This window comes from Rhamphochromis sp. 'chilingali' (assembly GCF_963969265.1).
Source record: "Rhamphochromis sp. 'chilingali' genome assembly, chromosome: 14".
Classification (NCBI taxonomy): domain Eukaryota; kingdom Metazoa; phylum Chordata; class Actinopteri; order Cichliformes; family Cichlidae; genus Rhamphochromis; species Rhamphochromis sp. 'chilingali'.
In genome coordinates this window covers 14164614-14191095 of record NC_137941.1, presented here as the reverse complement: position 1 = coordinate 14191095, position 26482 = coordinate 14164614, and the positions used below count along the sequence as shown (strand labels likewise).

The 26482-nt window shown below is 42.3% G+C and overlaps 1 protein-coding gene across 1 annotated transcript; it reads right to left on the bottom strand.

Annotated features, from left to right (window-relative positions):
• Nucleotides 1-290: 290 nt before the first annotated feature.
• On the bottom strand, nucleotides 291-26482 carry LOC308409991 (sacsin-like; the record flags this gene model as incomplete). Its single annotated transcript, XM_080903033.1, has 7 exons — nucleotides 291-11248; nucleotides 11361-11449; nucleotides 17321-18752; nucleotides 18836-18982; nucleotides 23062-23173; nucleotides 25126-25213; nucleotides 26454-26482. The coding sequence occupies 7 exons, from the start codon at nucleotides 26480-26482 to the stop codon at nucleotides 291-293; spliced, it is 12855 nt and encodes a 4284-aa protein (XP_080759159.1).

Below are 26482 nucleotides of genomic sequence, written 5' to 3'. Positions count from 1 at the left end.
TTTAAATTTAACAATACATACTTGGGTCACAGTAGTAGAACTTGCTTAAAACATAGGAAAGTAAATATTTCTAAATGTATATAAAAACACTAGTGAGTAAATAGCATTGACACAAATAAAAAACATTTTTTCTTTAATATTTTCTGTGATTATTACTGTGAAAAATTAGACAACTTGAAATGATTTTGGTTGTGATGCTAAATAATATTTCAGCTTTAGATTGTAGAAATCATCTGTTTAACATGTCAAAACACAGTCACAGTAATTGATAGTCCATCTGTCTTAAATCCTTAATTCACATATGCTTCTATTTTATTAAGGAGCTCTGATGCCTTGTTCAGTGCCAGCATTTCATTCTCTGATCTGAATTGTCCGTTCGGTATGTGGGGATATGGATGGCAGTTGGGATATTGAGTCTTTTTGGGATCCACTCCGAGTGTCTGCAGGTTTTTCACAATCTCAGGCAGATCTCTCAGTTGGAGGCTGTAGCAGGAAACTTGTGCAGCAGTGGCTGAAATTGAGCTGCTGTTGGGGCGTTGTCCATTTCTTTTATAGCATGCTGCTATGAGAGACTTTTCTACTGCTTGATGGACCTTAAACAGACACCACTCTGTGCTCCCTCCACCAGTGTCTTTGTGAGCTGCATTGAGATCGCAGCGAGCCTGTCTACACCAGCGCCTGGCCTCTTCTCTGTCTGGCCTTGGGACATTTTCATTGTGGGTCCAGAAGTTGTAGGAATGGAAACCTCTATAGCCTCTAGAGAACCTCTCTCGACTATTTCTGTGATACCTGGCCTCCTGATTCCACTGTTGATAGAAGCCTCTGAAATTTGTGTTTCTGCTTGAAAAGGTCGATCCTGCAGCTTTGGGTTTGCTAAGCTCATCAATTTGATTCTGTAAATATTTGAATGCCTCATTGGCGAGAGACTGGCAATCCGGATTTTTGTCAGGGTGCCACCTGAGGTACAGCCTCTTGATGGCTTTGTGCCTCTCCTCCTCAGGAAGCCTCCAGATCTCTGCCAAACATTTATCAATTTCCCTTTTAGCTTCCTCAACAGAGGCTGGTAAAGAATTTGTTGATGATTCAGAAGAATGTGGCACAGCTCCTGTCAGTGGTTCCAGCTCCATGCAAGTGTTTTCTTCTGGTTTTAGCGTCTTCTTCTGTGGTCCTGGCTCCATGCATTTCCTCCTTTCTGTTTTTACCTTCTTTTCTCGTTTAAACTGAAACAGATCGACACAGCTGACTTCAGTGGGCTCATCTTCTCCAATATCTATTTTGTATCTCCATGAATATCGTCCATTGTGACCAGGCAGTTCTTCAGCAATAACTGCATAAATGTAATTGTCATCAATGCTGTAGCCAACATATTCCCCCTCTTCAAAGTTGTTGAGGACATTCATGTCCAAACAATCATGCCATTCTTCTGGAACCTCTGTCCCAGGGGCTGCTGGACTAAAAGAGGAACTTTCAGTTTCAGCACTGTCACGGATCTGATTTTTAGCCAGAGTTTTCCGAACATCTTGCAGATCATCACACATGAGGAGTTGTCCCAGCACTGGAAGGTGAACCGATGCAATTCTGTTCCCTAAAAGAGCATTAATCTCTTTTGTCAGTGTCATGATGACTTCATTTATTACCTTGACAGCCATGTCATCATTGTGCTTTAAGTAAAAGGTGCATCCTTGTTGCCCTCGTTCCACAAAAACATCATTTTCTTCATCAGTTTTGGGAAGTGGCTGTTTATTGAGCCAGAGTGTTGTTTTCAATGTTTTGCAGCAGATAATCTGTATACTGCCAAAAATCTTCTGACATATGTTAGAAGCATCTTCTTGTGTTATTTTGCCTTGCAACTGCTCTCTAATAAGACAAATGAATCCATATTTAAAGGCTCCTGAGGAGAGATGTTTAGCAAACCATCCGCTAAATTCACAGCCAGTCCCAAGTTCACAACGCTGCATCTTTGATTCCACAACTCTTTCCTCTGTGAACTCAGACAGCATCTTTGGCTGAAACTTCTGAGGCAGCAGTTGCAACAGCTGATGATGCTTGTATTTGTCGTTGCCCAAATGACATTCACTGAGTTTCTCAAGCAGCAGGAACTTGTTCTCCAGCGCTTCTTCCAACCTTTTGGTCTCAAACACTGTGTCGTTGTAGCAGAGTGTGGATGATGGGTATAATTTACCATCTACTGCAGGAAGATACAGAGTCTCAACATTTTCAAGAAGCTTCTGGTTTCCCTGAGCACTGATTAACTTAAACAACTGCTCAACAGCTCGTTTCACAGTTATCAGCTGGTTTGAATGTAGTTCCTGTTTATCACAGGAATCAGCGTAAACTGCTGCCAAAACATTACAATATTGCTCTGCAGTAGCTTCGTTCTTCACACCAATTTTCTGAAAGAACGGTGCATACATTGCATCTTCTGGAGTAATCTTGTACAGATATGGTCTGAAGTCACGATCATAGGAGAGCGACAGACACACGTCATCAGGCCTTATAAGTTTTGTGTCTTTTTCAACCAACACAACAGGAAGACCAGCCAGCTGGTTTCCTTCAAATCTTTTTGCTTGCAGGTAAGCGTACGAACTTCTGAACACTTTAGCTCGTGTTTTGATCAGCTGGTCAGTTTCACATGGTGACTGACAGATGTTTCTTATGTTACTGGTTACACAGTTTGGAGGTGGTTCTTCATGAGCTCCTGCATTTTTCATCATCTGCACAAGTTTCTGTGTTGTATAAACTGGTAAGTGAATAATTGGCATTGAGGACCAAATCAAATCTTGATGCTCTGGATTTTTCTCAATCAACGAGCCTCTAATTTTCACAGTAGTTCCTTCAGCAGCAAATGGTTGGTGGTAGTTGGACAGTTCTTTTCGAATCATAACTGGAAAAATGAATTTGATGTCAGCAATGCTTTCCAGCAACCTTTCCTTGTTGTCTTTGGGATCACATGCTTTATTTAAGGCTTCCCTGAAAAGTAATGATGATTTCAGTTTCATGTCTTTGAGTCTTCTGTTAACTTTTGCTTCTGATTCCAGCTGGTATGCAAAATGTATTATCTCGTCCGCTGACACAACATGCTTCATTCCAAGTTTTCTGACCAGCTCTTTTGCTTTTTCTGTTGTGTAGTCATCTCCTTCACACAGTTCAGTCCAAAATCTCTCAGGTACAAATCTCTCGTGGGGCAACATCCGTTTGTACAGCTCCACTCTCTCATCAAAGTAGTATGATGCAGGCTCCAGTCTACCTTGAGAACTGCGAATCAGTTTCACTGTCTTCAGTGAGGAGATGATAATTTCCCTTTCCTTCAAAGGGTAACGTAGTGACAGCAACAGTTTGAGGCTGTGAAGAATCTGTGACTCTGTGAGTTGGTGCACAACAGGTAGAATGAACTTCATGAAATACTCCAAATCATTCAGGACCTGAATGTTGAGTGTTTGTGACAGTGTGTAGTTCTCAGAGTTGTGTTTCAGAAAAATGCTGTCAATGTTGGGCAGGTTGAACAAATCTGGAAATTTCACTGAATAAACGCTGTTGAGAACATAAACCTTTTTAGGTCCATCAATCCTCACTCGTTCACCATGTGTTGTTTCAAATATTGGTAAGGATTTGAGTTTCCTCACATACTCTTTGCTGACTTTGGATTTGGATAATCCCGATTGCAGGAACATCTGAAACTCTTTCATATCATCATTTGAAAGCTGGGAAAACTCTGAGCAATTAATGTTGTACACTTGATCCAACACTGAGCTTTCATCATCTACATCAAGAAGTTCATCTTGTAGACATGAATATATCCATCGATCCATCTCAGAGAAGAAAACATGATCAAACCTCATAAAACCAAGTTTGAAGAGGATGCCTGATATGTCTTTGTGTTTCTGTGAGGCAAACACAACACTTGACATGTGTTTCATTGTTTGCAGGAAGTGCTTGTTTTTCAACCTTGGACACACAACAGGTAAAATGTAGCAGTCACTGAAGAGTTTCCTCACATCACTTAGTGTCAGGCTTTGTTCATCAACTCTAGAGGTTGGTAGTTTAATTTCACTTGTTATGAACATCCAAAGTGATTTCAGCCACTCCAACATTGTCTCATTTGGGACATGAAGACCACAGAGTGGATCAACATAGCAGTTCTTAAGAAGATGCTGAACAAATGGTTTCAAAGCTCTTGCTGCACATGGCAATGTTAACGTTTTGACAAAGTTAAAAGTTTGTAGAAGACGAATGTGCTGAATGTTTGTGTGATAATCTGCAAATGTTTCCTCACGGCCAAAGAAGAGATTTGCATATCTTGATATCCACTTGGGTGACTGGGAGTTGAAAACTGTCAATACTTTATCTCTTGTGAGAAGAAGTGGAAGCCCATCAAGTACATTTGAATTGTCTTGGGTGACCTTTTCTGAGGAGAAATCTTTTAAACAAAAACTCAAGAGCTCTGAACATCTTGTTTCATCTTTGATCAAAGTGGCACTTATGGGTAAAGGTAAATCCTTATCTGTTTGGGTTGGATCATTGAGAGGCTTTGCTCGTAAGAAAATCTGCACAGAGGAGGGACTGACCTCTTTCACTTCAACCCCAGCAGATCTGAAACTTTTCCAAATCCTCTGCATGTTTGTGGAATAAGGAACCAGCTTCATTCCAAGATCTTCCAAGATGGCCATCAGCTTGTAGTTTGTCAGGTTTGTCAGATAAGGGTCCTCAAGTGAGTCTGTTTCACTGACATTACACCAGTCAAAAGAGTATTCTTTAATTTTTTTATCTGCAATTTTCCGTGTTGAGCTCTTCATCACAGGGATTACATCAAGGCCTTTTTCTTTCAGTGATCTGTATACTCCATGTATCATTTCATGCCAGTCTGGGCAAACATCCTTGGACACAGTTGGCCAAAAACACAAGTATTCTGTACTGAAACATGAGCCAATAAATGTAAGGGAAACTTTCTTGACTGCAATGCTGCGCCTGATGTAATGCAGGAGATCTGCATAAAGCGGAGCAATGACGTTCTGTTTCAAAATCTCATTCCAGTTTGATTTCTTACTCTTCCCATCTTCTTTCCAAAGGCTTCTCCTGGCAGAATCAACCTCAAAGTTTCCATTGACATGTACTGGCAGTCCAGTTTTCCCTGGCAAAGGAAGTGAACAAAAGGCTTCTCCTTTAAAATCCATGATGAGGTATCCTTTTGTGTTCACACGTGCAGCTAATGATGCTTGGGGAATTTTGTCTGATAGTTTTAATTCAAAGCTGTCTTTGAAGGAGCCAAACTGTTCTGCAACAATCCACTTACTTTGTCTTTTATCTGAGGTGGAAATCACAGTTTCATAGAAAGTCTTGTGCGGTGTTACTGTTTTGTCTGATTGCAGTGCATTTTGTAGATGTTTTACAAAAGCATCTTTCTCATCCCGACTTCTTTGTGGCAGAGTTTTTTCAACCTCAAAGATGGTTTTAAGTTCTTGTGAATCTTCACTGATTTCATGGACTTTGATTTTGCAGATGTTTTTCAGAAAGAGAATTAGTCCTACAGGATCTTCAGACAGGGCAGAGCACAGTTCTTTCATGTCACGGTCAGTGACTCCTTGCTGTGATATTTTGGAGGCATTTGCATTTGTACCCATTCTCAGAGGTAATCTGAACATGGTGCCGTCTTTAAGAGAAAATTTGTCTGGAAGAAATGATTTGTAGACATCTACGTACATTTCTTTGAAAGTGTCAGCTAGTTTATAGCCAATGCCATATCGCTGGTTATTTGAATGATTTTCAATGTATTTTTGATTGGGGTCAGAAATGCAAAGTACTTCATCTCCTGTAAGGATCGAAGGGCAGTCAGTCAGATGGTAAACAGAGTTGAATCCAACTCCGTACTTGCCTATCTTCCCTGGGGTGCTGTGCTTTCCTCCCTCTCCCAGCTGTTGAATTCCCTTAATGTCAGCATCAGAAAACACTTTGTTGTTGAACACACAAAGTGCTGGACCCTGGAGATTTTTCCATTTCTTCCCAAATGTTTTTTCTTTTCCATGTTGTCTTTTGTCCCAGATGAAGTGAATTTCTGTTGCTTCTGCATCATCAGCATTTTGGATGAGCTCTTTAAGGATATCCTTCTTTGATGGATAGGCTGAAATTATGTTTTTAATACGAACAGTCAGCTGTTCCTGCTGTTCAAAGTCAAAAGCAAATGGTGACATGTCATCAACTATGTGGTTTTCCAGAGTATGATGCCTTGTTGTTTTGATTCCAAGGTGGCGAGCCATAACACGTGGGATATTCTCGTGACACAATGTGACACCTGAAGTGAGTGGCATCCATGGGCTGTCATTGTAAAATAGCTCACTAGCAAACTGCAAAACTCCATGCTCATTGGGTATCAGAAAGTCATCCGTGATTTTCAATTTGGCCTCAAAAATCCCTTTATTTAAAATTGTGAGGACAACTGAGAGATCACTTTTTGGTAGGGGCTTATTTACATGTTGAGCTTTTAATTCTTGCAACACAGTTAGGAATTGAATTTTTGTGAAATGTTTTTCAACACCTATACATGTCCAGAGGTTCCTGAAGCTTGTGAAGGCAGCTGGAAGTACGTGGAGATAGGGCTTTGCTTCAAATTGCCCGTTCTCAGCTACACGGTCGACATTCACAAATGTATCGCCAATGAGGATAAATGGAAATGAACTTGCCCAGTGTGGGATGCAAACTTTTCCAAAATGAGAGATCCACTGATCCAGAAACTTATAGCACTCAGATGCTATTTTGTAAAGCATGGATCTGTCAATAGAGTGTGCTTGTTTGCTTGTTTGGTGCAACTGCATAAGAACCATTTCTGGTTTCGGAGTGCTGTGAACTCCTAAAATCAGTAGAACTGGATCTGTGTTGTGTATGTTTAGATTAGTATGATCCAACACTGGTTGTGTCATGTTAACGAGAAGGGAGCATTTGTCACTAAAAACATCAGTGGGCCTTTTAAGTGATATATTTCCTTCCATTTTTGCATCACCAGGTGAATATGCTGGAAGAAATGCAGTTGTCCTCAGTGTTTTCCAGTGGTGAGACTCTATATCATAAATGTGATTCTTCATCAGTTCAAAAAGGCACCTCAAATGCACAAATGCTTTCTTTTTGTCAATGCTCCAGGTTTTATCAATTGTGCCCGCTTTCTCTGTGATGTCTTCCAATGGGAGATGGTCATTTGCCATACCGAGTTCCAACAAACGCTGAATCCTTTTTGGAGATCTGTAGTCATTCTCAGATCCATCAAGCAAGCGTCCCTCTTTTGGTTCAAAAAGACAGGCCACTTTCCCTGTAGGATTCACAAGTTTCCTGACATGTTGGAGCTGTCCACCCTTTGTGGGTATGCATGAATAGCAGAGCAGCAGATTGTCAATTTCTTTGATATGAAGGTCAATAGCATGCAGCACAAGGGTATCTCTACTCTTTGAGTCCATTGTAGTTAGGTTACTGAACACTGCTTCTCTGTAGAACTTCTCCCAGTTCCAGGTCCTGTTTTGTAAAACCTTTTCTAGGCCAGCCTGTTTGAAGCTATTTCTCAGCCAAAGTGGAAGAGGAACAACATGATTGGGTCCTTTTGCATATTTCTGACAAACTTGCACTGCAAGGTCACCAATCTTTTCATCATTTTCAATGCTCTCATGAAGAAATATGGCATTGTTCATTGAGAACCATTGTTCTCCATCACTAAAGAGCTCTGGACCAACAGAGTCATCAACAATGGTTGAGTAAAGTGCATCCACTAAAGGCTTGAAAGTTTCACTCACTTTCTCTCTATCAGGCCAAAATGTGTGATAACAGTAACTCACTAGCTGTTTATTTTCTGACATTTTCTTTAGTGCCTTGAGTACAGTAACATATGCTGTCACTACTGGATCCTGAAGGAGAGCTTTGTTCCAGTCATTTTTCACTCCAGTTTCCCACAGACCTTTTCGGTTGCTTGTCACAGCAAATGTGCCATTTACATTGACAGGAAGACCTGTGTGAATGGGAAGAGGAAGGAAGCAAAAGGCCTGTCCAACAAGTTCTGTTTGTAATGTGGTGAATTTTCCAGTTTCTGGATGATTTTGCAAGGGCACAGCAATCCCTCCAATGGGCAAAGAGAAACTGGCCTGCTTGTTTTTGTGAATGGCCATTTTAAAGGACTCATCTGTCCCAAAGCAGTTGTACAGGAGCCAGAACTGAAGTTTAGTTTCATTAGACTGCTGACTGGATATTTTCACAATGCTGATTTTGCAGCAATTGATCACCTCTTTGCATTTACCATCAAGTTTCATTAGTGATTTCTCAGCATGACGTTGCTTGGACACACTGGTGTCATCAGGAATCTCCATTGCACTCACAGTGGTTTTGGACACAGAGAAGATGGTCTCCATTTCATTTTCTCTTGGTGGAGTTGATCCATTGTGTGGGATATTTTGGAGGGATAATGTAATGATGTTCTTTAAAAAGAGCAGATGGGTTTGTGAATTCTTAGAAAAGAGATGTTGAAAATCAAGGATATGGGGTTTTTGATACACATTTGTGCTTATTTCTGATTTGACAGCTTCTTCTTCACTTCGGAAAGGTAATTTGATCAGAGTGCCTGGATAGGGTTCAGGAGGACTTTTTCTGGTAAAATTACAGTCAAAAATGTTTTCATATGATCCAAACTGACCAGGAAAACAATGAAAGAGTCGCTGTTGAGAGAGATCCAGCTTGATTCCAGGATTTGATTTATGTTTGATATGTTTTGTGAGATGAGTAACATTTGGATCAAGTATGAGAAGAGTGTTGCCACTAAGGATGGAGGGGACATCTGTCACATGATACACAGTGTTGAATCCAAGTCCAAACTTTCCAATTTTTTCCACTTTGTTTTCCTTTGAGGCTGAGCCAACTCTGACAATATTTTTCCAATCCTCTGCTGTGAACTGCTCATTATTAAAAGCCCAAAGACAAGGTCCCTGACAAAGAGCCATGTCAGGGTCAATCAGGCTTTCAGGTGCATCTCTGTGTACTCTGAAATCCACCAAGAACTTGCAAACATCTGCCCCAGCATCCTCTGCATTCTGGATGAGCTCTTTGAAGATGTCACTGTCTTCATCGTACTCTTTAAGAATGTTTTTTATTCTCATTGTTATTGGTTCAGATTGTCCACACTGCTCTATTCCTATCTCCTCTGGATCAAGGATGTGGGTGCTGAGAAAACGAATTTCCAGCCATTCAGCCGCTGCTTTTGGGATTTCCTCATGTATGACATAAATTTCCTCTTCTCTGCAGTTTAGTTCTTTCAGTCCATTTTTGCTTACATCACAGAAAAGAGCTGTTGATCGTGGTTTAAGGGTAAATTTTCCTCCCTCAGCAGTGACTGGCACTGGGATGTCATCCTGAACTGTTTTCTTCTCTTTCCAGAGCCAGTTGAGAATTTCTATTGACACTTTGACCTCTGAAGAACTTGCAATCGGCTGTTGTCTTGCTTCAACATTTTGCTGGACGGAGTACAGAATGCCCAAAATGTCTTCATTGGAAAGTACTTTTCTCAGGCCAAACCTCTGGAACAATGTTCTGTATGGCAAAAATTCACTTGGCACCTTCCCAATGTAAGAACTCAGATCTAGATTATTTGGGTATTCAAGAACCAGATCCTGGGGTGCAACAAACTCGTTCTGGGCCCATAGCCAACATGTCTCATTGCCCATCATTGTAACAAATACAAAGAGGTTGTCTTGCATGTGTTTGTAAATGCTGTGCAGCTGTCTTTTGAAGTCTACATCTGTGTCAGGATTAACCATTTCCAGTGCTTTTGATTTCAAGACTGACAGATTTTCAATCACTTTTTCAGGTGGTGGTAGGTCTTTGAGACCAAGTCTGTTGCTAACTCTGTCACTGAGCTTACCTGTTAGTGGCATTACATGTCCAACAATGTCCTTATACACAGAATGTCTTATTTCATTTGGGCAAAACAAACAATACTTCTGAGATTTATCACTGAATTGTTTCTCACTTCCAGGTTGTTCACATGGGATCCATTTTAGCATTTTGAGGCAATGAAGTTGTTTGTGAGAAAACTTTGTCAGTAAATCATTACTTTCCACCATTTCCAACAGAACCTGAGCTCTTCTCAGAGCCTCGATTTGTGAGTTCATGCATAGTTTGTCAGTCAGCGTGGCAGCATGTAGCAAATGTTCAGGTGAGACATCCATCTCTTTATTCAGTAATCCGATTTCTGTTAAGCTTTCCAGCATCTGCAGTGAATGAGTGTATGAAGGCGGTGGAAAGAAGTCTGACTCAAAGATGACTTTAAAAGTCTGAATTCTTGGATCAAAAAAGTCAGATGCCTTTTTCAGCTGTCCATTCACCTCAATGAAGCTCAAGTCCTTACAGCTACATTTCAGGGATTCGTTTTGTGAGAAAAGCACCTTACCATGCTGTAAAATCCAAGTCATTGTTTTGTTAGTGTTGTCACTGCTGCAAGCGCCTTTCCTTATGCTGTCAACAAGAACATTGGCTGCTTCGGCGGTGTCCAAGAGATGAACTTTGAGCAGCTGTAACAGTCTGCGGTCAGTCTCAGTAGAACACTGGATTATGGAATCAGGCATAGGGAGCTCTGTTGGTACTGTTAGGCCTGAGATCAGAAGCACAGCTTGTTTTGATTGAGCTGCAACACTGAATCCTTTCATGGTTTGAAACAAAGGCAACTTCAAGAGAAAATCTTTCTCTTTTTTTGAGAGCGAATCCAGATAAGAAAGATAATCTTTCAGTTCTTCTCGTGCTGTGTAAGAGGCGGATTTGAGTTCTGTGACAAGATGCTGGAAATCTAAATTCATCAGGACCTTCAAAACACTCCTTGGAGATGGGCACAGCACATATGAGTCAAGGTCTACATGCTTGAGCCACTCATTTCCTCTCACCACTGTGCCACCAACTTTGTTCACCAGCTGAGTTATTTGGTCTGGCAAATTCAGCTGTTTATTTTTCTGAAAGATCAGAGTTGTGTTCTGCTGTAGTTTTGCTACTGATACAGTCTGACTGCCAGACAGAGGACTAACTGGTATTAGAGGTATGTCAGTGAAAGGACTTAACTCATCAAAATGATTGTTGAGAAACCTCCAGAATTCTTGAAACCAGTCCAAAGGTGGATGCTGAATGTTGCCGTTTTCCCATGTAACAACGTTCTTCCCTGTCTGCTTCCAGTCTGGTGGCAAATATCTTCTTGTATATTCAGCTACACGGGATGCATCAACATTGATGATCTTGAAGAAATCTAAAGAACAGATCATAAAAATAAAGAGAGATTTTAAGAGCTGTGCTGTTTAAAAATGCATGTATGGTAGGTACAAATGACTTTCAGGTCTCTGCATACTACTTTGACCTACTTCTTCTGGCCATTTTTTTCAGATGGGCACTGCAGTCTGGAGTCAGATCATTTGGGATGAAGAGGTGCTTACAGAAGGGCAACAAGAGTCTGCACAAAATATAATTTTGTTAATTCAATTTAACAAAAACAAAAGTAGTGATATCTGTTGATCAAACTGTTAGGAGTCGTGTAATGGAGGCGTGGTCTTTTGCTCCACAGCAGGGGAGGGATGGTGCAGCAAGCCCGAGGACTAGTGCCAGTTCTCTTTCATAGCATTCGTTTCGTGTCTCATTATGGGGAACGCCTCCTGCGTGACCTCATCAGAAGCTCAAATACCATTACGCCAGCCCTTACAGGCTGGCTAGGTGACGCCCATGTCAGGAGGGGCCAGTGCCTCCCTATATAATAGGCTGACATAGCGTCAGATGCCATTCAAAAACCTCTTCTCGCTTCTCACAGAAGCCTGTAGACAACTGTGCTATTGGGTGCTAAAGCTAAACTGTCTACAGACTCGAGTGAACAACTCGGTCGCCGGCGCTTTGTTCCCAGCTTTTCAGTTGTCCACTAGCATACAAGCAGTAGCAATACTGTTCTGTGACTAGTGCGGGTGCCAAGTAGCAATACTTTCACCCAGCGAAGTAGCAATACTTTCCGAAGGCGAAGTAGCAACACTTTGCTAATAAAGGTACCCCTAGCTTCACTATCAGGTAGCAATACCCTTCGACGCTAGCGGTCTTACACATTAGGTAGCAATACCTGTAGAAAAGTAGCAACACTTTTCACCCCACGTTAGCGAGGAATAGCAATATTCTCCGCTCTCGGTGTCAGCCTCGCTAACTTGCGCGACCCTCTAGCTAACCATGGCTACGAACCCTCAGCCCATCGCGACCGCTTTCCCGTCGCTGGAGGCACACGGAGATCGGGTGTTTTTCCGCGATGCTGGAGTCACCTGGGGAGGAGATGCTAACGAGGACGGAAATGAGTCGGCTGACTCGGAGCTCCTGCTGTCTGACGACGGTGAGGAGGAAGATTCCGCCTCCTTGGCCATACAAACGGAGGTTGTGAAGTCTCGTTTTGACGGTAAGAAATTGCCGAAGGCGAAAAAGACCGGGAAGCATGTGTTGCCTGTTTTCCCTGAGCTACTCGATGAGATAGCGGTGACGTGGAAAGCAAAACCTTACAGCGAGAAACACCCCATCGTGGGGAGCTCCCTGCTGGATTGTGAGGGGATGGAGTCTGTCGGCCTCCGCCAGATGCCACAAGTGGAGCCTTTGGTGGCGAGCCATCTTCACCCGAAGACGTCTCTGTCCCCATCGGCCCCATCTCTCCCCTACAAAACAGACCGCTTCCAGTCTAGCCTTACAGATAAGTGCTACAAGGCAGCGGCTCTGTCAGTAAGAGCCCACAACGCCTCTTCTATGCTAATGGCTTACCAAGCTGAGCTAGAAGAGGACATGACAGCTAACACAGATACCACAGTGTGGGAAGAAATCTGCGTTATAACTGACCACGTCCTCCGCCTCCACAAGGTAGCCATACAGGCTACTGGGAGAGCCATGGGCCTCATGGTTCTTCAGGAGCGAGCACGCTGGCTCGGGCTCACCAACCTGACGACCAAGGAAAAAGAGGAACTCCTCGACACCCCTGTCGTCCCTCACGGTCTCTTCGGTGCGGCTGTTACATCCATGCAGAAGAGATGTGAGGAGAAAAAGAGAGATGATGAGGCTCTGAAACTCTGCCTACCGAGGAGGGCCCAGCACGCCACCCCAGCAGTGCCGCGCCAGTCATTCGCGCAGGCAGAGTCTCGCCTGGTCCCCGCTTTCAGGATTCCCAAAGTGCCTAAGACGCAGGCAGCCCCCCAGGCTGCCGGGGCCCCTAAGAATCCATGGACTCGGAAGCAGCCTCCCCAGGCCAGACCTCAAGCGGCCCCTCCTCCTCCCCCCGCTACCGCGATCGTGGGAGAAGCGGCCGGCCTGACAGCCTCTCCTCTAGGCGGGAGCAAACCCAGTTTCCCCCCTTCATGGGCCACCCTGCCGCCTCCCAGTTCAACGGGACATGTCCCACACTGAGTGCTTAACTCGGGCCGGCGTTCCTGTCACCGGACCCGCCAGAGTGAAAGAGAGCCAAAGTTCGCAGTGTTGTTTCACGAGCACTTCTCTCATGCATTCTGTATTAAAAAAGCCCCGACACGCGCATCCAGGCAGTTTGCCGAGGGCGCTGTCGAGTGTTGCAAAACACATGAAAAAAATCAAACATGCTGAAAAACAGAGCACCGTCTGCCATGACGCAGCCCGTGGAGACTCGCGTTTCCACGGCTGTGATGATGCAGATGAGCCCGTCACCTTGCTCGCCTGTGACAGAGGTGACGGGACGCCGAAATGGCGTATGTTTCGCGCTGCGACCACAAGGGGGCGCCGAAACGCCATATTCGGTGGAGTGGCCAGTGAGCGCTCTGTCTCTAAACATGGAGAGCTGGGCCGTCTGCACTCAGTCAGCATGGGTGCTGAGGACACTGAAAAAGGGCTACAGGCTGCAATTCAGTGTCGCTCCACCACAATTCAAAGAAATTGTTTACTCTTGTGCTCCGGGCGAGTCTGCCAGTCTCCTCCTGGAGGAAATTTCCACCTTGAGAGACAAAGGAGCTGTAAGAGTTGTCCCTCCCGAGGAAATGCACAGCGGATTTTATTCAAGGTATTTCCTTGTGCCAAAGAAAGGGGGGAGGGGGATGAGAGCCATTCTGGATCTCCGTGCCCTGAACCGACATTTGAGGACATATAAGTTCAGGATGTTGACGCACGCCTCACTGCTACGGTTTGTACGAGCGGGCGACTGGTTCACATCGATCGACCTGAGGGATGCTTATTTCCACATCCCCATATATCCCCCACACCGAAAGTATCTGAGATTTGCTTTCCAGGGGATGGCATAGGGGGGTCTGGGGTCCCCCAAGTTACACACACTGGCACACAGACTGATAGTCTGGAGCAGTGTCCACCTGCTGTCACTGATAGCAACTCACGTGCCGGGGATCTTGAATTTTGGAGCAGATCTTCTCTCCAGGGGCAACCCGCTGTACGGAGACTGGAAGCTTCACCCGGAGGTGGTGAAGCAGATCTGGCTGCGGTTCGGTCAGGCGACGGTGGACGTTTATGCATCCAGGGCGAATGCCCAGTGTCCCCTGTTTTGCTCGCTGCACGATCAGAGAGCCCCACTCGGGGTGGATGCTCTGGCTCACGAGTGGCCGAGAACCCTCCTCTATGTTTTTCCCCCAGTGGCCCTCATTTCTCCAACTCTGGCCGGAGTGAGGGAGAGAGGTCACTATATGACCCTGATAGCTCCGCACTGGCCAGGGAAACACTGGCTGACAGAGATTTTTCAGCAGCTGTGCGGCCCGCCTTGGCCGTTGCCACTACGCAGAGACCTCCTGTCTCAGGCACAGGGGGAAATATTCCACCCCCACCCAGGGAGGCTAGCTCTATGGGCTTGGCCCGTGAGTGGTTTAACCTGAACACGGTGGGGCTCCCTCATAGTGTTATCGACACTATTCAGTGTTCCAGAGCATCGTCTACTTGGACGCTATATGAGCACAAGTGGCGTGTGTTTGAAAGCTGGTGCTTAGAATCACGGGCCATCCCTTTTCAGTGCTCTGTGGCTGTGATTCTGTCGTTTCTTCAGGCCCTGATTGATAAGGGTAAAGCCTTCTCCACCATCAAGGTGTATTTGGCAGCGATTTCAGCCTGCCATATTGGTTTTGAGGGTATGACTGTTGGCCAGCATCCCTTAATATGCCGTTTCATGAAGGGTGCACGGCGTAAATTGCCTACGTCTAGGCCGTTGGCTCCATCGTGGGACCTTCCCACAGTATTGGCTGCGCTCTCCTGTTGCCCATTTGAACCCCTGGAACAGGTTGAGTTGAAATTTCTGTCCTTGAAGACGGCTCTTTTAATTGCTCTAGCTTCTGCTAAGCGTGTGGGAGAGATCCACGCTCTCTCAGTGCATCAGTCATGCATTCAGTTCTCCTCGGATAATACGAGGGTCAGTATGCGGCTCAATCCTGCCTTTGTCCCAAAGGTTGTCGGCACATGTTCCCCTATAGAACTGTCGGCCTTTTGCCCACCGCCTTTCTCCTCAGAGGAGCAACGGTGGCTGCATACCCTGTGTCCAGTCCGTGCCCTGCGCATTTACATGGACCGAACCCAGAGTGTCAGACAAAGTGACCAGCTGTTCGTGTCCTGGGCTAAACCACATATGGGGAAGCCTGTGTCTAAACAGCGCCTCTCCCATTGGATAGTAGGGGCAATTGCCCTGGCCTATACTAGCAGGGGCCTTCAGCCCCCTGCTGGCTTACGTGCGCATTCCACTAGAGGTCTGGCAACCTCATGGGCTCTCTTTAGGGGAGTTTCTATTCAGGAGGTGTGTGCAGCTGCATGCTGGACCTCACCTCATACATTTGCTAGGTTTTACAGGTTGGATGTGACAGCACCTAACCTAGCACATTCGGTCCTCGGTGCAGGTTCTTCCCAGGTGGGGGCCTCTCCCCTGTGAAGTGCTGTTGGGGACGGTTGTCTTCTTAACAGGCATGTCTGGCAATCCGGGAGTCAGTATTTCTCCCATAGTGAGACACGAAACGAATGCTATGAAAGAGAACTTAAGGTTATGTATATAACCCCGGTTCTCTGAGTAGCATGAGTGAGTGTCTCACCAGACCGCCCTCCTTGCTATGGAAGCGAGGAAGAGGTGGGCTTGTTTTGAATGGCATCTGACGCTATGTCAGCCTATTATATAGGGAGGCACTGGCCCCTCCTGACATGGGCGTCACCTAGCCAGCCTGTAAGGGCTGGCGTAATGGTATTTGAGCTTCTGATGAGGTCACGCAGGAGGCGTTCCCCATAGTGAGACACTCACTCATGCTACTCAGAGAACCGGGGTTATATACATAACCTTAAGGTAGCCTGGCAGGGCACGTGCATTCCAACTAGAAAAAGCTCCCCTTTTTTAGTGACACTGGGACTGGGAACTGGAAAGTTTGCTGGCCGTTGTCAGAAACGTAAAAACGAAACTGTTCACTGTAAATGAAACTCTTCACAAGCACCCTGTGCCTCACAAGCAGTGTTGGTCAAGTTACTTGAAAAAAGTAATTAGTTACTAATTACTGATTACTTCTCCGCGGCGGTCAGTGGGGGTTGGGGTTCCTGTGAATTTCACATTCCCATGGCAGCTTGCTAGGTGCTTGCTCAGTTTAATTTTTCGCTGTAGAAAGAAGTTTTCATCCCACACAAAGTGTACAGCGGATGCTAATGTTTTTGTCATTCTTTACAGAATCTTAAAGTAATGTCAGTACTTCCAAGTTTTAAACTCTACATGGTCGTTCTCTCTCCTGCATTCCATACTATTCATTGTTGATCTAGGAACGTCTGTTGCTGCCACGGACATCGCACATGCTTACATCATTGTCATGAGACACTCTCACAAACAAAATTACAGTGGTTTAGTAATGCAGTAATGCAGGGTGTTTACGGGAAAGTAACGAATTACTTTTTTTGCAATAGTACTCCTTAAATTACTTACTACAGATTACAGTAATGCGTCACTTGTAACGTTTTACTGCGCATCTCTGCTCACGAGTCATGACTTGGGTTTACAATTTCATTCAATATATGAATATTCTTCGAAATCTTATAAGCCCAGTGGATCTGTCCACCTTTTTTGGTGAACATAGTCGAACAGTAAATCAGGTCTTTTTGGATGTCTAATTACCAAAATTTCTGCTGCAATTAAAATGTGGCACTATGTCACACTATTCAGCTTATGTATGCTTTATTTTGGTTTTATCAGACGTAACAATAAGTGCTAGTTTTGCCTTAAATGTAACAAAACAATGGAAAAACTTGCCACTCAAAATAATAAAAAAAATGACAACTTCAGTTATACTTTATGTAACATTTATTTTAAATATTGATAGATGTATGAAAACCCTACCTTGGAAATTCATGGCTGTCAATCAAAGCAGTGTCTTCCTCTTCGTATGTGAAATATCTGAAAGTGCCATCACTGAGTGGAAGGAGCTGAAGACCCTCAAGTTCTTTGTATTGTTCATCCCCTAAAATGTACTCCAAAAGACTGAGTTTGTCATCTTTAGTGATGTTATCCACACCGGTCCTGTGGAGAATGGCCCTGAGGAATGCTGGAGTCACATGTTTTAGGGTAGTAGGGTTTGGGTAGGCCTCATTTATAGCCTTTGCAACACTAGCTGGTAAAGTGACAAGATTTTCTCCACATGACACTAAAGCCCTTTTAATGGCAGACAATATGTTGGTGCTTGTTGGACCATTGCAGGGGAAAACAGCTTCTGATGGAGAGATAAACTGTCTTTCATCTTTAGCAAGAGAGAGGATGGCCACGTTCTGTCTGAATAAGTGATGAAAAACATCCAGAGTGAGAGCATGCCATTTTTCTTTGTGTTGTATCTGAGTGAGATCTGGCCACAGATTGTACACAGAGGAAACAGGGAGGATAGATTTTTGGGCAAGTTTAATGGCATCTTGAATGATCTTGATGTATGCTTGTGGAAACACCTTCTTCATCAGCATTTCATTCCACAAAGCATGTTCATCATGTCTCTGGTCTTCCTCTTGCCATTTGATGTGTCTTCTATTGTCTGTGAGGCCAAAGCATGCATTGACATAAACTGGGAGTCCTGTCTTATTGGATTCATTGTTTGGAAGGGGGAGAAAGCAGCTCAGTCTGCTCTGGCTACAGTCTCTCTTCTCACCACAGGGGAATGCCAGGTCAACTTGAGGTAAAAAGCTCAACTTCTTTGTAAGCAAATCAAGATCTTCTGCAACGCCCTCTTTCATGGTACATGTTGTCAGAAGCCACTTTGTCTCTTTTTGGTCTTTTGAACTCACAGTTATAACTTTGAACCTTGTTAGACCCTCAGTGACTGACTCCTCTTCTGGCTCCAAAACACCATCTGTGGGGACTGAGGATTTCACTTCAAGTCTGGTGTTAACAGCTCCATCTTCACTAATATGTAACAAGGACACGGAGGTGACATTTTTCAAGAAGAGGAGGCTCAAATCTGCATCTGCAATGAAGCTATCAAAAAGCTCAACCACTTTATCTGAGTCATACAGATTATCAGAAATCTCTGATGCTTCATTACGTAAAGGAAATCTAAAAATTGTCCCATTGAAGTGCTGATCCTCCATGACAACTTTTGACCATCCATGGTCACACACATGTGAGACTATATCTCTAAATGGTTGAAACTGATCATGCATATTCAGCAGAACTTCTTGGTCTTCAGCATCATCCAAAGACCACCAAAACCCTCCATTTCTCTCTCCAAATATTTTTTCTTGGGGATCCATCATGCCAAGATGCTCTGAACTGAATATACTTGGTACATCTGTGGACAAAGTAAAGAAAGATATGTCAATGTCAACTGTTTATGTTTTCCTTGCCATGTGTGCTAATTATAGATAGTTTCACCTGTTGTGTGATAAACGGAGTTGAAGCCGATTCCAAACCTCCCGACTTTGTTTGGGTCATCACGCTTGACACTCCTTCCAGCCATCTGAATTCCTTGCCAGTCTTCATCAGTGAATGTGGCATTGTTGTAGGCATAGAGAGCAGGACCTTTGCAAAAACAAAACATGCTCATGGTGTATGTTTAAGGTATCTCTGCATTACATTGTTTTCGGAGCTGTGGTCTGTGGGTTCAGGAGGTAGTGCCAGGAGGCTGGCAGAGCAGCTGGGACTGATCTGGCAATTGGTTGGGCTATTTCAATAGCTAGCTGGGTCCAGATGAGAGAGGAGTGCCAGGAGCAAGTCAGCTGAAAATCTGAAGACTTGGAAAAACTATAAATGAAACAAGCCTATCCTGACCGCAAAGGGGCATTAAAAAGGATACATCTCTACACAGGTTGGCAGTCTGTTGCATAACCATTCAACCTCATTGTCACACCTATGGCCAATTTAGAGTTGCCATTTAACCCAGCGGTCCCCAACCCCTGGGGCACGGACCGTGAGTCGTTTGGTGAGTTGAGTCTCAGGTGTGAAATGTATGTTTTTCAGGGTTTTAATCGGTTTTATTCATTATTTTTTTTTATCGTTTTTATTGTTAACTCTGTTTCACTGGGTCTTTTCCCATGTGTTATGAACAGTGATGGGAATAACGGCATTACAAGTAATGGCGTTACTAACGGCATTACAAGTAACAGTGTCAGTAACGCCGTTACTAACGCTGTTACTTTTTTCAGTAACGAGTAATCTAACTAATTACTATTTCTATCGTTACAACGCCGTTACCGTTACTAACATGAAAATGTGGTCGGGTTACTATTTGTCAACAAACAGACGGCTGAAGCTGTGTTCAGCTTACAGCATCTTATATCAGTTGCATGGAAGTAGCTGTCTACGTAAGTAATCCGGGCGCAACAGCTTTAAGCAGCTCCGCGCGCCCTCGTGAGTGACTATCACTTTTTTGGCACAACACCTGGAGCTAAGGGGGCAAAACAATCGCATGAGTGCTGCTGTTTGGCTGAGGAAGAATAAAGTAGTCGTGGTAAGCCAATCATATGACCACTTCAAGATGACAAAGCAACAAAGTGATATATACCAGTTTTTAATTGTGTTGATAGGCCATGTAAAACCAGAGTCATGATAAACAATATATACGTGCCGTTTTTCCCCCAATAGTTTTGTCACGTTAACTGTCTAAGGACAGCGCTAGCAAGCACTCTCTGCTTATGACCAAACAAAAAATAGCCCGTTCCTGTTGGTGGAAAAATGCACCATGTCGACCACTCAAAAGTCATATGGCAACATGACATTTGGTTGTTTAGGAAGAGGGGGAAGTTTTAGGAGTGACGGCAGGAGAGAGAGAGAGAGCGAGTTTTGAGTTGTGAGTTGCGAGAGATTTGTGACGTTTAGCATGTTTGGAGTGTGTAGTTAATGTGTTGTCTTGTGTAGTTAGTGTATAGTGTTGTGGATAGTTTTGTGTTGTGTGTCAGAACAATGAGGCGACTGCTGTCTCCAGGTAGAGAACAGGAGTGATACACCTGCTGTCAGGCCTGCAGGTATCAGGCTGTGATGTTCTCCTTTACAGGGAGTGCAGAATTATTAGGCAAATGAGTATTTTGTCCACATCATCCTCTTCATGCATGTTGTCTTACTCCAAGCTGTATAGGCTCAAAAGCCTACTACCAATTAAGCATATTAGGTGATGTGCATCTCTGTAATGAGAAGGGGTGTGGTCTAATGACATCAACACCCTACATCAGGTGTGCATAATTATTAGGCAACGTCCTTTCCTTTGGCAAAATGGGTCAAAAGAAGGACTTGACAGGCTCAGAAAAGTCAAAAATAGTGAGATATCTTGCAGAGGGATGCAGCAGTCTCAAAATTGCAAAGCTTCTGAAGCATGATCATCGAACAATCAAGCGTTTCATTCAAAATAGTCAACAGGGTCGCAAGAAGCGTGTGGAAAAACCAAGGCGCAAAATAACTGCCCATGAACTGAGAAAATTCAAGCGTGCAGCTGCCAAGATGCCACTTGCCACCAGTTTGGCCATATTTCAGAGCTGCAACATCACTGGAGTGCCCAAAAGCACAAGGTGTGCAAAACTCAGAGACATGGCCAAGGTAAGAAAGGCTGAAAGACGACCACCACTGAACAAGACACACAAGCTGAAACGTCAAGACTGGGCCAAGAAATATCTCAAGACTGTTTTTTCTAAGGTTTTATGGACTGATGAAATGAGAGTGAGTCTTGATGGGCCAGATGGATGAGCCCGTGGCTGGATTGGTAAAGGGCAGAGAGCTCCAGTCCGACTCAGACGCCAGCAAGGTGGAGGTGGAGTACTGGTTTGGGCTGGTATCATCAAAGATGAGCTTGTGGGGCCTTTTCGGGTTGAGGATGGAGTCAAGCTCAACTCCCAGTCCTACTGCCAGTTTCTGGAAGACACCTTCTTCAAGCAGTGGTACAGGAAGAAGTCTGCATCCTTCAAGAAAAACATGATTTCCATGCAGGACAATGCTCCATCACACGCGTCCAAGTACTCCACAGCGTGGCTGGCAAGAAAGGGTATAAAAGAAGAAAAACTAATGACATGGCCACCTTGTTCACCTGATCTGAACCCCATTGAGAACCTGTGGTCCATCATCAAATGTGAGATTTACAAGGAGGGAAAACAGTACACCTTTCTGAACAGTGTCTGGGAGGCTGTGGTTGCTGCTGCACGCAATGTTGATGGTGAACAGATCAAAACACTGACAGAATCCATGGATGGCAGGCTTTTGAGTGTCCTTGCAAAGAAAGGTGGCTGTATTGGTCGCTGATTTGTTTTTGTTTTGTTTTTGAATGTCAGAAATGTATATTTGTGAATGTGGAGATGTTATATTGGTTTCACTGGTAAAAATAAATAATTGAAATGGGTATATATTTGTCTTTTGTTAAGTTGCCTAATAATTATGCACAGTAATAGTCACCTGCACACACAGATATCCCCCTAAAATAGCTAAAACTAAAAACAAACTAAAAACTACTTCCAAAAACATTCAGCTTTGATATTAATGAGTTTTTTGGGTTCATTGAGAACATGGTTGTTGTTCAATAATAAAATTATTCCTCAAAAATACAACTTGCCTAATAATTCTGCACTCCCTGTATAGTAGACAGAAATTTTTGGAGTTGCACAAATAATTTGTGTGGCATCTTATTGAAAGCAGAACACCTGATTGTTATGTAAATAGTTTGAAATGGTTATAAAAAAAAGGGCTAAAAGGTAAATAGCTGCAAATAACTTTGTTGTTTGCAAAACTTGTGCCTATGATTTTAAAAATGACAATTTATATTTGCATTTAAAGTTATGAAATATGATTAATTAAACATGTTTGTGGTTGTTACAGTAAAAAATATAACTTTTTCTACTTAGATTTTATGCTTTTTGTCTGATTTTAGATCAATTGTGTTAATACACATGAGGTTGTGCTGAAAAGAATGATACCAAACAAGGCAAAATAAACAGTTTTTAAAGGTGAAATGTAGAGGTCAAATCAAAAGTAGTCAAAAATGGCAAATTATACCCTGGACCCCATGGTTAAACATTTTTTTTTAAATAACGCAATAGTTACTTTTCAAGTAATTAATTACTTTTAGAATCTTGTAACTCAGCTACTAACTCAGTTACTTTTTTGAAGAAGTAACTAGTAACTATAATTAATTACTTTTTCAAAGTAACTTTCCCAACACTGGTTATGAATAAATCTTTTTTTTTGTACCAGTACTGGTTTTATTTTGTTGTATTTATCTGCAACACCTTACTGTCGGACATAAACCAGTCCGTGGCGCAAAAAAGGTTGGGGACCGCTGATTTTACCGATAAGTATGTCTTTGGACTGTTGGAGGAAAACAGTGTGGAGCCCTTCTGGGGCCCTTCTGTGTGGAGCTTATATTTTTCTCTGTGCCAGTTTGGGTTTCCAGAGGGAATCCACACTGGGACAGAGAAAACATGACCGCTGACCACTGTTCTATAATAGGACATAAAAAAAGCCAGAGTACCTGGAGAGAACCAAGGCTGCACAAAGTTTAAAAAGACAACTGAATATTGTTTTTTTTTTCCTGTGAAGCAACTAGTTTATATTTTCTATATTCATCTTTTTAAATGTAGAAAACAAACAAAAAAGGTTTCAAAACTTCAGTTTTCAGTGAATACCTTGGTATTTTCCCAATTCTTCCGTCCAAAGGCTCTCAGTCCCATAGCTCCGCTCATCATGGATGAAAACCACTTCTGTTGCTCCAGCATCATCTGCATTTTGAATCAGTTCCTGATTGACAAATAAAAATAACACAAAAGTGATATGATCGATGACTTTGTTCCAAGAAGTGTCCCATCTCTCCAGTGAATCAGCATACCAAACACTGAGAGTGACTCATCTAAATGGGATCTAGCCCTGTTTTTATTAGAAATTTAGAATTCCCACATTAACATCAAAATATCTAGAGTGAAAGGAGTTTCAGATTCTGTTGTTAATATTTATCTGCTGTGTATAGTTGCACATTATTTCTTATTCTTTATTCTCCAACAATGACAACCAAAAGTGTTTTATGCTTTGTCACATGTTCATTATGTGTATTGATTTAAATCACTGGTAATAATGAAGGCTACATATATTTTATTGTTGAACTCTACTGCATTATATTTTTTCATATTTCACCTACCTGAGTGACATATGAAGGATATCTGATAAAATGTCAGCTCAGTGTGGTCAAATACTTAAGAGTATACATATTAGTATAGTACAGTATTATGTTTTTATTTACAGTCAACATCTAAGTTTCCATTTAACTCACCAAGTCAAGTATCTAAGGAATGTTGCTTGCAATACATATGATGAAGTGCCTTGATGCAAATTTTGGGTTTGCCATTATTTTCTATATAAATAAAAAGGTATTTGTCTGGACACTGTTATAGTTTTTAAGATCTCTGAAACCAGTGCTAATGTCACTAACAAATCATTTTTGACACGTTTTTCTTTTTTTTTATCAACAAGCTGTTTTGCCTGATGAGAACAAGATGATGTCTAAATAAAAACTAAAACCAATCCATCCAATCAGAAGTAAAGTAAAATGTCAACACTTGAGAGCAAGAGAAGAGTAGACATATGGACACATTTTGAATTTGATGGCAAGGAAAACAAGGTGCTTTGTAAACCGTGTAGAGTAACTTTTAGAGGTGAAAACACAACAAACTTTTATACTTTTTTGTTTTACTCACCTTGATCAACTTTAGATTTATACACACCTAAACTCTCTTAGTTTTAGTCAAGACTAAAACTAAGAGAGTTTAGGTGTCTAAATTATCACAACCTAAATGAGGTTTTAGTCAAATGACTATGACTAAAACGAAATTCAAGAATCAAATTAAAATTTGCTGTCAACATGAACAAATTGAAACAATAAAATGAGCATGTCACTTGTGCTCACATAACAGAACACAAATTTGTAGCCTCAACAGAAGACAGAGCTTCAAATATGAATGTTACTGCAAAGTGTTTTTGTCACTGTAAACTACATATTTTGTTTTCTGTTCTCATGCTGACCTCCCATAAGGAACCCAGTATGAGTAGAGGTCTCTTTTTTCCCCTCTTCCACTTGCCCATTGTTTTTTCCAAATTACTACCTGTCTCTGACCTGTCTTCCCACATCATGTCTTTGCTATATATGTATGGTCCGGGGGGTCCAATTTCACTGCAGGTGTAAACATTGCATGTGACAAATAAAAGGCTTGATTGATTGATCGATTGATCGATATTTGATCCTTTCAGTATGAAATATCGCTTCTTTTTAAAACTGACCAAAATTAGTTTATGAATTAAGGAGTTAAAAACATGAACATTATAACATTACTCACTAAAGTCCATCATGAGGCCTTGAGCTAAGCATATTTTGCTATCCTCATTTTGATGTTTTTTAGAAACCGCAAATGGTGGATCTCAGTAGGAAACCACACAGCTGACATTTTTTTAAACACAAGTCATTAGCCAGTTTCCACACCCGAGCCAATCATCATTTATAAAAGTTAGAATGATTATGTTTACAAAATACTTTTTAGTTAGTGTGGTCCAAAATGCTAATTAAGATCATAAACCTATAAGCATTTACTGAGGTCACGACCAAGGGTCTGGTTCCCGCAAATTTCTAAAGAATAAGAAGTTTTTTGTGAAGTATTTTGTGAAGTGGCTGATATGATGGGCTTTTGGCAGAACATTACACCAACCTTCAAAATCTGTCCACCATCTGGATATCGACGTAGAATATCTTTCAGGTAGTCAATGAAGGGTGGTGCTGTGGCCCCAAAAGAAGTCCTAAAAAAAGCAAAATTGATGGTAAGAAACTAAAGAACATATAGTTTGAACTAAAAGTAACCCAAAATGAGTCCTCATACATTATAGGTGTAGATAATATTGTATTACTATACAAGTATATAATTACTACCTAGTATTTAGTATTTTAGGGAATTGGTTACAAATATACTATTTCATGGAGATCATTGAAGTTGTGCACTCAAAGACTAATAAAAAACATTTCATATAGGGGTTTGAATCTTTACACACTGAGCAGTAATTCACACTGTGTGGGAAAACAATTCCATGTCTTATCCAGTCTTATCTCTGTAATTGATTACAGAGATAAGACTGGAAGTGTAGGGTGTAACCGTGCCCCTCCCTATAAACAGGCACACAGTCATTATCGATTGCTTTCACCACGCAATTTCAATAATACTGTCAGTCAAACACTAGAAAACCTCCATGCTTATAATTTCCTTTTACCAATACTGACATGTTTTTTTCAGACACTTTTGCATCACAGAACAATTGTCTCACATTCATGTAATGCAGCTACACTGAGTTTACATTAGGAGGTAATAAAATGTTGCAACATTGGTGAAAGCCTTTTTTTTTAATTACAGAAAACAAACCAGTCACCAGTAAGGCAACTGATAAATAATCTGACCTACAAGCAAACTAAAAAATAACATTAGTGACAAAATCATATCAATATCCATCACTGTTCAAGATGCAGGAAGTGCTGCATACCATATCGTCCACTTTATCTGTGAAGCACTTTTAAAACCAACAGTAATAGGGCAAACCAAAGTGCTGTACAATACCACCAAATATAAAAGACAAACACAGCTTGCTTATATCAGCCTGTTTTTTTAAACAACAAACTGATGTCTGACCTTTGATCTGGCTTCTATGAGCTGTAACAACTTGACATTTTAGGATGTATTCATGAAGTGTGTGATTTAGCAAAGTTTTATCATTGTAATGTCAAAGGTCAACTTTGATCTTGGGCATAACAATAGAGGTCAGGTCAAGGTCAAATCCTTAGCCAACCTAGGTAGTCATGTCCCCCAAGGTCTAGTACATTGTTAAGTTTTGAAGGCGATCCATAAAAAATTGTGGGTAATATAATGTTTTCAATGATTTTCACATTTGCTCCGATCTGATAGACTGCTAACAAACACACAGACAAACAAAAGAGACTTAATACACAATCACTCCCTTGAGGGTGGGGTGGGGTAGAATAAGGAAAACTCACCGAGCTTTCTTCTTTGCTTTCAGACTCAT